Genomic DNA, 13,073 nt, shown 5'->3' on the forward strand with positions numbered 1-13,073 from the left:
TATCCAGCAAAGCTATCATTTAGAGTCGAAGGACAGATAAAGAGCTACCTGGACCAAAAAAAAAAACCTAAAGGAATTTATCACCACCAAGCCAGTATTACAGGAAATGTTGGAGGGACTTTATCTTTAAGAAGAAAAAACATATATCAAAAACATGAATAAAGAATGGCAATAACTGCATTCCTATGAACAAGTACCTCAAATGGAAAAGAATTAAGTGCTATAACCAAAAGAAAAAGTGGCCGAATGGAAAAGAAAACAAGACCCCTACATATGCTGCCTACAAGAGACTCACCTCAGATTAAAAGATACACACAGACTAAAAGGAAGGGGATGGAAAAAGATATTACCTTGATGGACCTAGAGGTTATTTCTTTACCTGAAATAAGTCAGATAAAGACAAACGCCACATGATTTCATGTACATGTGGAATCTAAAGAACAAAATAAACAACAACAACAAAAATGGAAATAAACTCATAGATACAGAGAAGACTTTGGGGCTACTAGATGGGAGGGGGTTAGGGGGACTGCGAAATAGGGCAAAGGGATTAAGAAGTACAAATGGATAGTTACAAAATAGACATGGAGGTATAAAGTATAGTATAAGGAAAATAGTTAATAATGTGTAATAAATATGTAAGGGGGAAGAGGGGTACTAGATTTAGTGGGGTGATCACTTTGTCAGTTATATAGATCTCTAATCACTATGCAGTGCAACTGAAATTAACATATTATTGTATGCCAACTATAATTGAAAAAACTCATTGAATTATACAGTATAAATACAAGCAACTAATTGTCTATTTCAATAAAGCCAGAAAAAAAAAGGTAGAAATAAAAAAAAAATTAAGAAGCATATTTTAAAAATCCAGATTTCCAGCTTATTAAACAAAAAGAGAACTATCTAGCCTAGTCTGGGCCTAGCCTCTTCAATGATAACTATCAGCTGGATCTGAACATACTTTTCCCAGTCACTACAATCCCCAGCACTCCCTATTGTCAATCAGCATAGATGTTGAGTGTTGTTGGTCACTTACCATTGTGCTCGTGTTCTTGGTTCTCTTATAACTAGCTTACTTCATTCATTTTCTTTACCTGCCTGGCTCTTAAACATTAGCATTTGTCACACTTGTCCCAGGCCATCGCTCCACCTAGATGACCTGTGATTACGAAAATTAAAAATTAAAAAAATTAAAAAGATAGTAATGATTATTCTAGAGCTGCACTCTCCAACGGAACTTTCTAAGATAATGGAAATGTTCTATAATCTACACTGTCCACTATAGTTACCACATATAGCTTTTGAGCACTTGAAATATGGCTAGTAACTGAGGAACTGCATTTCTAATGTTATTTCAAATTAATTTTAATTTTAACAGGCACATATGGCTAGCGGCTAATGTATGAAAGATGCAGTTCTAGGGCAGTGTTTCCCAAGATTTAATAGGCAAAGAAATACCCGGGGATCTTGTTAAAACGCAGATTACAATTTAGCAGATGCAGAGTAGGGCACATGATTCTGTACATCTAATAGATTCTCAGGTGATGCTACTGATTCCCAGCTTTGGACCATACTTTGGGGAGCAAGATTCTAGAATGATGCTGCTCAAACTTCAGCATAAATAAGAAGCCCCTCGAGATTCCAGAGAGATTCCAAACAGATTCCTGGGCTTTACCCCTCACAGATTCTGATTCAGTAGGTCTGGGGTGAGGTCCAATAATTTGCATTAGTAATAAGCTCCTGGATGATGCTGAAGCGCTGTTCTAGAGAATGGGAAGGTGTGTGTGTGATCAGGTTTTAGTCACTCTGATTTTCTTTCCCAATTGCTAGTGTTGTTAATATTTGTGTCAAGGTAGTTACTATTCCATTTTCCTGACGAGGAAACTGAGGCACTAGGAGGTTAATACATTTGCATAAGGCTACACAGGTGGCAAGTGCTATCTCCAGAGCCACCCTCTTAACCCCTCACATTACACTATGAACCAGGTCACCATGGATGTCTGCCACTGTCGTATCCTTGCCTTAATGAATACACTCCATGATTTCTTGAATTTAGACCAAAAGAGAATAATCAAAACCAGAACAGTCTGGTTTGATTCACAATCTTCCTGGTTTTGTTTCATTTCCTGGTAAAACAAGGTTTACATTTCCTCATTTTACAAGGGAGGAAATGGGCTCAGAGAAGTGAAAGTAAAAGAACTTGCCTAAGGTCACACCGCTAATTACGTCTCTTTAAGTATTTTCTGATGAACAACCTTCACATTGGCTTATATTTCTAAACTTTTCAGTGCCATATTTTTACTGTCTAAGTATCGATGGAATTTCTAAAACTGAGCATTTTTAGCTGTTACTGGTGGAGACCCATCACCCTCCCCTCATACAAACACACCCCATAACCTTTTGTCCTTCATTTTGCCTAGGTGTTCCTTTTTCCACAGCTGGGGTAGGAAAGGCCTGGAAGTGAAACCAAGGTGAGAGAGGATAAGGATGGTCAGAAAGAGCTTAGTCGGCTGGCAGTGAGGATCTGCAACCCCTTGTTTAGGGGGAGAGTCCCAGCAGGTGGGAAACTGTTCAAAACAGCCTGGTGAGGAAGGAAGCGGCCGGCGGCAGAGGCCTTTCTTCCAGCCAGCAGGTGCTCAGAGTCCGGCAGTGGCCACAAGGGGCGCTCCAAGCGGCCTCGTGGGCTGGAGACGACCAGAGAGACCTCAGTGCAGCAAGAGCGGTGGCTGCAGCTCGTGGACTTGTTCGGAAGCCCTAATGGAGTGCCCCTGGAGTCATGGGATCCCCGGAAATAACTAGTGGCACGGAAGGAATGATGACATCAAGACGTCAACCATTTTCCCTATAATTCATATTAGTTTAAGCCACTGTGGTCCTCAACCTTAGAAGCACATTAGAATTACCCCGGAGTTGTCAAATGGGACACCCAGACCCATTAAATCAGAACCTCTGGGATAGGACCCAGGCATCAGGGTTTTCATGTTCCCCAGGAGATTGCAAGGTTGAGAATCAATAATTTAAGAAAAAGTAAAATAATGTTTCATTCCATTGCTGTTTTCAGAATATAACAAAAGTTACAAATTACTCAAGCTAATAAGTTAGTTGTGAGGCACAAACAAGATATGTGAAAAAAATGCTTTGGAAACTGTTAAAGGTAGAAGTAATAATTATAATAATAATAATGTTTATTATTATTATTATTACTATTATTATTATTAGACCTTGCTTTAGATCCTTCCCTAATGGCCTAACAAGCTGGAAAGTATTTAATATAGTTTATTTATATTTAATATAGTAAATACAAGTATATTTAATATACTTTACTCTGAAGACAAATCACTGTTATCTTCAGAGGTGGGATGCTATCAAGAATGGCATGGAATTCAGCTGAATGTAAAAAGATAATTGATGTGTTTGGAGCGGGTGTGATAGATACACCTACTTAATTGTAATCTCTTTCTATCTCTAACCTTTTTCCTTAAAAGAACTGTAAGAAAGCAAGAGTTGTTAGAAAGGATGGTGAAGGACACACAGCCTTCCCTGTCTCTGCCTTCCCTGTCTCACAAACCCTTCCCTTCTGTTGCTGGGCTACACACCCCTCATCAGTTCTCACACTGTCCTGGCCCCACTGGGGGCCCTAAACAGGCTAACTCTGGGCCTGCGCCTGGGTCTGGGCCTGGGTCTGGGCCTGGGGGAAGGCCCTGTGTTCTGTGAAGGGGAGATTCTTACCTGCAGCCACAGGTAGAAAGTAACTGGATCAGAGTGCTCAAGTAATTGTCCCTATGTCCCACAGTAGGTCAGAGAAACAGAGAAAGATCTAGTGCTCCATGAACCTCACCTAGATTCCACTACGAAAATATTCACTCTTGACAGCTAATTAATCCAAGAAATTATCAAAGCAGAAATACTGGAAGAAATGAAACAGCCTGGGTGGGAGGAGAAAGAACAAGAATGTGCTGCCTGATGCAAAATATTCTCCCACCATGAGGGTGACACAGAAACTCAAGAAGTAATAATACTGGAAGACACAGTCATGCTGATGCATATCTCAAAACCTGAAATTGAAGGGAATTGAAGCCTTTCATTGTGAGACATTTCATCATTTTCTTAGTAATTGCATCAGTTTTATAATTTCTTCCATCACTGACTCCCTCATAGTCCTGGCATCTCTTCGTCTGTGATATGGAGGTGGCGGGTAATGGTGTTTGCCTCCAGGAAATTAAAAACCTCTTTCAATAACTGCATTAGTCATCGACACTTGCTGCTGTGATTAATCTTGTAACCACCATCAGATCTGGGCACAGAAAGGATATGAAAATTCATAAGCAGGAAAACAACCCTATCTTCCCCTTCTCCAGCTCTCTCTTTACAAGAATTATCTACAAAGTCTTTTTTTGCATTTCTAATTTGTTCATCAAGGGGCATGTTTTTGACAGGCTGGTATATATCCACTGGGGATTAGAAACTATTTAGGATCCTAAGAGATTGTGAATTCTACCTAGGTTTTCCAGAGTTGCTCTGTTGAGTTGCCCTTTAACTTAAAAGAGCAAAACTGTTTCAGAATCGTATTTCAACATTTCAGGACACCCAGAAGGCAAGAAGCCATAACACTAAAAAAAAAAAAAAAACACCCCAAAACAAAACATGCTGTTCTCTTCCCGGTCTCTGTGGAAGATACCAGAAGAAAAGTGTGCTCTGGTTTTACCATTGCTTTATATCATGGGCACTCCCTGGCATCAGGGGCTAGGAGAAGTGCTGGGTAAATTGTTTCATAAGAACAATGTTTCAAACTGAGCCAGCCAGTCAACAAAATCTAGCCTAGAGGGAAAAAAAACCTAAAAGCAAGAATCCCAATAAACATGCATTATTTTCTGGGTTTTCTAATCCGACGGCCCTAAGATCTCTGAAACTTGCCAAATTGCATTGTTATTTGCTTAAAAAGACAATGATCAAATTCTAAATGTACATATACACTCTCTGATCTATTTCCAGTACTATATATTTACCCTACAAGAATACTTCACATAAAAGAAATACTATGGCATAAAGCTATTCATTATAGTGTTATTTGTGATTTCAAAAAAAAATGTAAAAACTGTAAAACTTAAAAGCATCAATAGAGGACAAGTTAAATAAATTATGGTTCATCCACACAGTAGAATGCCATGAAGCAGATAAAAAGAATAAAGTAGCATTTATGCCCTTTTGGTTCCCTAGGCAGCACCATGGCAGTTGGCAAGAACAACTGCTTACAAAACGTGGCAAAAAGAGAGCCAAGAAGAAAGTGGCTAACCGATTTTCTAAGATTGGTATAATATGAAAGCACTAGCTATGTTCAGTGGAAGAAATATTGGGAAAACATAGTCATGAGAACTCCAGGAACCAAGTGACATCTGATGGTCTCAAGGTTCGTGTTTTTGAAGTGAGCCTAGCTGATCTGCAGAATGATGACGTTTCATTTAGAAAATTCAAGCTTAATTACTGAGGGTGTTCAGGGCAAAAACTGCCTGACTAGTTTTCATGGCATGGATCTTACTGGTGATAAAATGTACTCTACAGTCAAAAAATGGCAGACCATGATCGAAGCTCATGTTGATGACAAGACTACTGATGACTATTTGCTTTGTCTATTCTGGGTTGCTTTTACAAAACACACACACACACACACACACACACACACACACACATACACACAAACGCAACAATCAGATTCTTATGCTCAGCATCAACAAGTCTGCCACATCTGGAAAAAGATAATGAAAATCATGACCCAAGAAGTGCAGACAAGTGACTTGAGAGAAGTGGTCAATAAATTGATTCCAGATAGCATTGGAAAAGATGTAGAATAGTCTTGCTAATCTATTTATCTGCTCTATGACGTCTTTGTTAGAAAAGTCAAAATGTGAAGAAGCCTAAATTTGAATTGGGAAAACTCAAGGAGGTTCATATGAAGGTAGCAGTTCTGGAAAAGCTACTGGGGATGAGACAGGCGCTAAAGCTGAACAGACTGATGGAGATGAGCCCCCAGTCCAAGAAGCTGTTTAAACTTCAGACTATTTATAGTGACAAATAAAACCTACTCAGGATTTTTTTTTAAGTGGCATTTATGTACTAAAATGGAAAAATCTTCAAGATTAGCTGAATAAATGGAAGGTATGCAGCAGAGTAAATAGTATGCTACCATTTGCGTAAAGAAAAGAAGAGAAACACACATATGTGTGTAATGCACAGGATACTAATGAAAAGATATGCAAAAAACAGTGCCTCTGAGATGGCGTACTGGGGAAAAGAGATTGAGGAGGAAAGGAGGCCACAATTCTGTTCACTGATTATCACAAGACAACATATAATTAGATATAAGAATAGTAACTAGTACACATAGTGCTTACTGAGTGCCAGGCATGTTCTAAGCACGTTAAATACTTACACTAATTCAACATGCCCCTTTTAAATCATGAAATTCAGATACTGTCTTATTTCACTAAGTTATCAACTACTTGAAGCATAAACATGACTTAAGCCTTTTTATATCCTACTACACAAGGGCTAGTACGATATTTAGCACATGATAATGTTCTCAAGTAATATGTGCCTCATTCATTCATTCATTCACTCATTATCAAATATGAGAGAAACTAATCATCTTCAACATTTAGAACTGACTTAATAGCTTTATGTAAAATTATCTTTTCATAATCAGTTTGTTCTGCCATGAAGTTGAGCCAAAATCCAAAAATAAATGGCTTTGAAAATGTGTTTTACACATACCAATTGCGATTGTGCTGGACACACTGGGGAATTCAAATTATTGAAGAAAAGTTTTCCAATATTCCCTTTATTATTTATTTATTTAGTTAGTTAGTTAGTTAGTTAGTTATTTTTTAGGCAAAGCAACTCTTGTGTGATCTCACAGATTGCTAGGACCTTGTCAGTTTACAATCCCTTTTTTTTTTCCCCCCATTTTTTACGCCTACAGCACCTGGTCTTCCTAGGTGGTCTCCCATCCAAGTACTAACGAGGCTCGACCTTGCTTAGCTTCCGAGATCAGACAGGACCGGGCTTGTTTGGGGTGGCATGGCCATAGACTCGCTTTATTTTTCATTCAAAGAGAATAACTGATATCAAAGCACAGTCCCCTCCCTTTTAAACTTTGAGTTCAGGAGGGGATTTAAGTGTTTAAGTACAAAGGTCTCCTGCTAAGTTATATACGGGACCAAGTATATAAAGTGCTTAGGACAAGCCTGACCCATCATTAACTCCCATTGGAGAAAAGTCGGCCCTCGAAAGAGAAAAGCAAACAGGAGCTGGCCTTCAGTCTTGTCAATAATTGGGAAATCCGCCTGTAACAAAAGCAGAGTGGACCATGAGAGTGGGAGTGTTTTTCCCTTTGCAAGTCATTAAGGGTCATCAGTGTTGTAAATCAGACAATCCAGTGGGGGGCAGGGGAGAGAGAAAAAGTTAAAACTCCGATGCTTATATTTACAAATTCACTTATAAAACCTAGTATTTATTTGTGTGCCTACCTGAGCCAGACAGGCATTATGACAGGCAATTGTAGTCCAAAACCTCATTTTATTAATTTAACATGCTTTATTTTTTCATTTATTTTCTATTTTTGAAGTAAAATATGCAGATACGGTAACAAACCCAAATCACAGTTTACTGAAGTAATAAAATATTGATAGAAATAATTCTTTAAACATCTGGCCCTAACTTTTGGATTCGACAAAAAAGTAAAAATTCAAATAAAATTAAGAGAACGAACACGGGATAGTATTTGTTTTTTAAAAAAAGTTTTCACTTATATTATGAACTTAATTGTGTTCCAAAAAAATTCATATATTAAAGTCGCAACTCCCAGTATCTCAAACTGTAAACTTTTTTGGAGATAAGATCTTTAAAGATGTGATTAAGTTAAAAGGAGGCTGTTAGGGTGGGGCTCTAATCCAATACGACAGATGACCTTATAAGAATAGATAGAGGTCTACAGCCATGCTACCCTGCACAAGCCCAATCACGTCTGATTCCGGAAGCTAAGCAGGGTAAAGCCTAGTTAGTACTTGCATAGGAGACCAACTAGGAAGACCAGGTGCTATAGGCATAAAAATTTTAAAAATTAAAGGATTGTAAGATGACAAGGTCCTTGCAATCTGTGAGGTCAACCAAGGGTTGCCTTGCCTAAAAAAAAAAAAAAAAACAAGAATAGATAGAGACACTGGGGATGTGGAACGTGCGGCACAGAGAAAGGCCATGTGAAGACACAGTGAAAAAGCAGCCATATGAAAACAAAGGAGAGAAGCCTCAAAAGAAACCAAACCTGCAGACACCTTGATCTTAGATTTATAGCCTTCGAACTGTAAGAAAATAAATATCTGAGCTCTTGCTATATATCAGAAGAAATTTGGTAAAAACATATTTCCTCAAATAAATAATCCTTTAAATTTATAATTATTAAAATTAAAGTAGAAATACCTATTCAAATTATTTTCAAAATATAGTTGAATTATAAATTCATTATGAACTTTGGGGAAATTATTTCATTCTGTGGGGTTTAGACAAGTAACTTCAGATTTCAAGTCCAGAGTCAGAAAACATTTCTTATACATCCAGCACTAATAGAGATCATCATATAGCAACGAAATATTTAAATATAGAGATCGATTTTTTAAATTAAGTTTATTGGGGTAACATTGGTTAATACAATTCTATAATTTTCAGGTGTACATTATAATTTGACATCTGTATATTTTATTGTATGTTTACCACCCAAAGCCCAGTTTCCTTCAGCTACCATATATTTGATCCTCTTTATCCACTTCGTCCTTCTCTTACCTCCATATATTTGACCCCCTTACCCTGTCTACCTCCCCCCTCCGCCCCAGAGATCAATTTTTTAAATGGATTTCTATAAATAACATAAAGAGGAAAACACACATAGAAACTTGTCTTCTGAAATTTTTCTCATTTGAAAAACATTGAGAGAATGGGTTCAAAGATGGAGAAATCAGTCGGTACTCAGGACTCACTAACATGACACATAAACATGACATTTTTAAGATGTGAACAAAGACTATGTTGGAAGCACAGGAGATAATCTTGTTTGCTTTCTCTCCTACAGAGTGCAGACATTTCATATTTCATAGTTTCTGAATTTCCTCAGGAGTTCTGAAGGAACATTCCCAGACCAGCGAAAACGAAGGTGCCAACAGTTCGCATCTGAAAAACCTTTAAAGGAAAGGAAATTTTAAGATCAGAGGTAGGAACAAAGAAATCAAGCCTGTAATAGTAAAACAGCTTGGTGATAAGATTTCACTGCAATATGTAAAATGTAAGGGTAAGTCTTTGGTATGAACTATTAATATCTTATAGAAACTGATTAACCTAAGCAGACTTTAGAATTCTTATGAAAAGGAACTAGTTTATATGGATGAGAAGCACCTCGCATGCTTAAACTTAATATTAAAAAGATATTTATAGATGCCTCCAGTAGTGGGAATTTTAGCTGCAAAGAAATTGGAAACAACTTTCAAACAGCTGCCAAAAATAAAAGGTCAATGGTAAAGGATCCCTGGAAATACAAATAATTTATTCCATGATAGTAAGTTTTTTTATTATAATAAATAATTTTGTTGAAAATTAAAGGTCATTTTCCTTTTCTACTAGAGGAAGTGTAAATTGACAAAACTTCTGGCAGGCAACTTGGCAATATTTATCAAACTCATTAAAATGTATAAACCTTTAACCCAATAATTCTACTTCTAGAAACTTATCTTAAGCAAATAATCATGGATGTGCTCAAGGGTTTTAACCATAAGGATGTTTATTACGATACTATTTATAAATGTTTTTAAATATCAAGAAACATTCTAAATCTTCAGTAGCGGAAAGTTGGTTGAAAGATTTTAATATAGTCGTTAATAATTTTTTAATATTTACAGTCACAGAAAAATGCTCACAACATATTGCTAAGTGACATGTAGTTAGAAACAGTGTAGACAGTATGATCTCATTCTTAAGTTCCTTATTTACATGAATATTTACATAAAAGTTTTTAAAAGTCTACAAGAAATTACTCTACATGTTAAGAGTAGTTATCCCTGGATACTTGGAATAGATGTGACTTTTACTTTTTTATCCTCTTTTTGTTTATCTGTATTTTATTTTTCTGCAATGAACAAGTATGCCTTGTGTCATTTTTTATCATATTGATAATGACAAAGCAACTTACAGGATAATATATAAAATATGCTTCCAATGATATTTTTAAATAGTACCTAAATATCTAGTCAGGAAAAATATACACAGAATAGTTGACAATGGTTATCTCAGGAAAACAGGATCTGTTTGCACTTTTTTTAGAATTATCAGAGAAAACGAATCTAAAGAATTTCCATTGGGAAAAGAGCAAAAAAGAAAATTCTTTCTGACAACCTGTCATTGAAACACACACACAAAATATGTACAGTATGATCCTTTTAGTTTTAGGTATACTAACATATATGAAAATACACCAAAAGATCCATAATAGATACGTTCTCTAAGTGCTAAAATAACAAGTTGCAATTCAATCCTTTTGCTTGATCATATTTTCTCACATCTCTATACATACAGGCGTTATTTTGTAGTTTGAAAAAGGTGTGTTCTAGTTTAAGTTCCCCTAGAAATAGGCCCCTAAACCAGACAAGAATTTGAATGCAAGAGGCTAACAGAAGCAACAGGGAAGGTAGATGCCCAAAGGACATGACTCCACATTGACAGCGTCTGCTATGTTTGATTTTTTGTTGTTGTTTTTACTCCAGTGTGTTATACAAAACTATCTAATTCTAAATTTGTATTTATCAGAAGCCACATTTATTGCATATCTAAACAGAAAGAAGTAAAAGTGAGATTGTCTTGCACACCGGTTTTCAGGCGCGGTGCTCCATATTTTATTGGTAATTAAGAGTCAGAAGGATGGGGACTATTTGATGGCTACTGATCACAGAAGAGGCATCAAAAGGCAAACTCCAAAGTAAATATTGAGCACTGGTTGAGAAAATTTGCTGAAGAATTATTTAAGAAGCCCTCGAGGGCTTAGTAAAGCTGACATGAATAATATTTCTTAAATGCTGATGTTATAAAAATTTACAGTCAAAATAAATTATAAATAATCATGCAGCTGCACTTTGGTATTTTAAACTCCAATTTTAAGGCCCTACTCAGAACAGCCAATAGTCTCTTAAATAACATTAAGAAAATACCGGTAAATGAGCCTTTGGCAAAATTTTATCATTCTTATTCTCCAACAACAGCTTCTCAGAACAATGAGTCTCCCTCCTCTCACCCGCTCCACTTCACTCCCCCACCACAGTAAGGGCATCAAGCTGGCATCACAACTTATCCTGAATAGATTATGATAGATCTGTGGAATATTTATCAGCTTTTAAAAACAATGAGTTAATTCTAAATGTAAGGGTCCAGGGAGAAGTCCTATAATTAAATCTAAAAAAAAAAAAGTATCTGATTTAAATATTTTACGTATATTATTTACTCAAAAAAAAAAAAATGTTGTGACCGCCAGCCCCTGATAGACACACGGACCACCAGAAACCAGTGAGTTATAGGAAGCAAGCTCTTTATTCAGCCAGCTGGGTCTGCCAGGGGTACGCAGACCCCAAATTAAGCAGCCCAGAAATGTAGAGGTACAGGGTTTTTAAGCCCTAAATCCCATTCCTCATTCTGTCTTAACACAAAAGTCTATTTTTCTTCTATTTACTAACTGTCAACCCACAGGTAGGTTGTGCAAGTGGGGGTACAGAAGCAGAAAGCTTATTGTTAGAACGTTATGTTCCCATGGGTGACAGCCTATGTTCCCATGGGCGACAGCCAAGCAGTAATTTTTCACCCAGCACAAAAACACCTTGCGAAGTACACACTACTATTTTAACCATTATATATAGATAAGAAAAACATAGAGGTTAACCCCTGTCAACATAAGAACATTCATACCTGTAGAGAATTTTTATAAAAATTTGAGTTAAACAGAAGATACGCCTGAAAGCAAGATCTCAACAGAATGAGAAAGATGCTTCTGAGAATAACAGTCTGCAGTTTCTTTTAAGTATTTGAGATTAAGGAGAGAAATAAGAAAGATTACATGGAGGTGGGAGAAAGCAAGGTGGAAATAGGATTACAGGTTAAGTGCTCTTTTGAGGGAGGTCATGATTTAGGAGGAGTCTGAAAGAGGCATTTCAAAGGTGTGTTAACCTAGATGCACAGAAACCATGGACAGGGCTTGCTTAAGGCAAAGATAAGCCTTTTACTAAAGAAGTTATATGCTTGGGATGAGACTGCCCACCATGACCTGTCCGGTTAGGAATTTATGATCAGATCACTGTGAGCTTAGTTTCCGTAGAACCCCTTTTTTCGTCCGTGGTCACCTGCCCAAGGTCGCACAACTCATCAGCGGAAAAGCTGGGATCTGGTTCCAGAGTCTGTGCTCTTAGCCACTGTGTAACACAGAGGAATGTGCTCAGTATATTGCCATTCTTTATTTTAAAGCTTTCATAAGTCAACATATACTATACTTACATACGCTTGTATTAGAATGAAGAAGAGTGTGGAAGGAGACACATCTGGGCATCTGCATTGGTTACGACAGGAAATAGAAGCAGAGAAAGCGGGGAGACTGGGGTAGACCCTAAGTTATTGTTTATATATGATTCTTTGAATTTTCTAATGACAAGCTCATTATTTTGGGGTTTTTTAAATACCTAAATAACTTTTTTAAAAGAGAAAATTTCAGAGAATCGTATGAGAGGGATTCAAGCGGAGTCTCAGCATAATGCCTGAGTCTCAACTACTACAGTCTGGTAAACTCAGATTAAGTGTGAATCCAAAACAAAGTCATGGGGGATGGGGCAGGCAGGGGTTATGGAGGGACAATCTCAACATTCCAAGGCTGAGTGGAAAAATATTTGCATGTTTGCCTGTGTGTGCATGTCAATGGGTGTTTGTGTGTGTTTGCTTAAAACTCTGTTTTGCTGGCATTCCCGTTTCTGCTTTCATCAGTTTGCTATAACTATTTCCAG

General features: G+C 37.1%; 1 protein-coding gene and 1 pseudogene across 2 annotated transcripts in view; both read right to left on the reverse strand.

The window, feature by feature from the left end:
- Positions 1 to 6,970: 6,970 nt before the first annotated feature.
- LOC111729144 lies at positions 6,971 to 7,089 on the reverse strand (annotated as a pseudogene).
- A 1,731-nt stretch (positions 7,090 to 8,820) lies between these two features.
- The window catches only part of DNAJC12 (DnaJ heat shock protein family (Hsp40) member C12), a 31,001-nt gene continuing 26,748 nt past the window's right edge, over positions 8,821 to 13,073 (reverse strand). The window contains exon 5 of one of the 2 annotated variants that reach the window (XM_011374477.2): positions 8,821 to 9,228. In XM_011374477.2, the coding sequence (XP_011372779.1) occupies positions 9,160 to 9,228 (69 nt within the window). In that variant the 3' untranslated portion in view covers positions 8,821 to 9,159. The remainder of the gene's footprint in view (positions 9,229 to 13,073) is intronic. The other variant, XM_011374478.2, reaches the window with a different exon arrangement.

This window comes from Pteropus vampyrus, unplaced genomic scaffold (assembly GCF_000151845.1).
Source record: "Pteropus vampyrus isolate Shadow unplaced genomic scaffold, Pvam_2.0 Scaffold249, whole genome shotgun sequence".
Taxonomy (NCBI): Eukaryota; Metazoa; Chordata; class Mammalia; order Chiroptera; family Pteropodidae; genus Pteropus; species Pteropus vampyrus.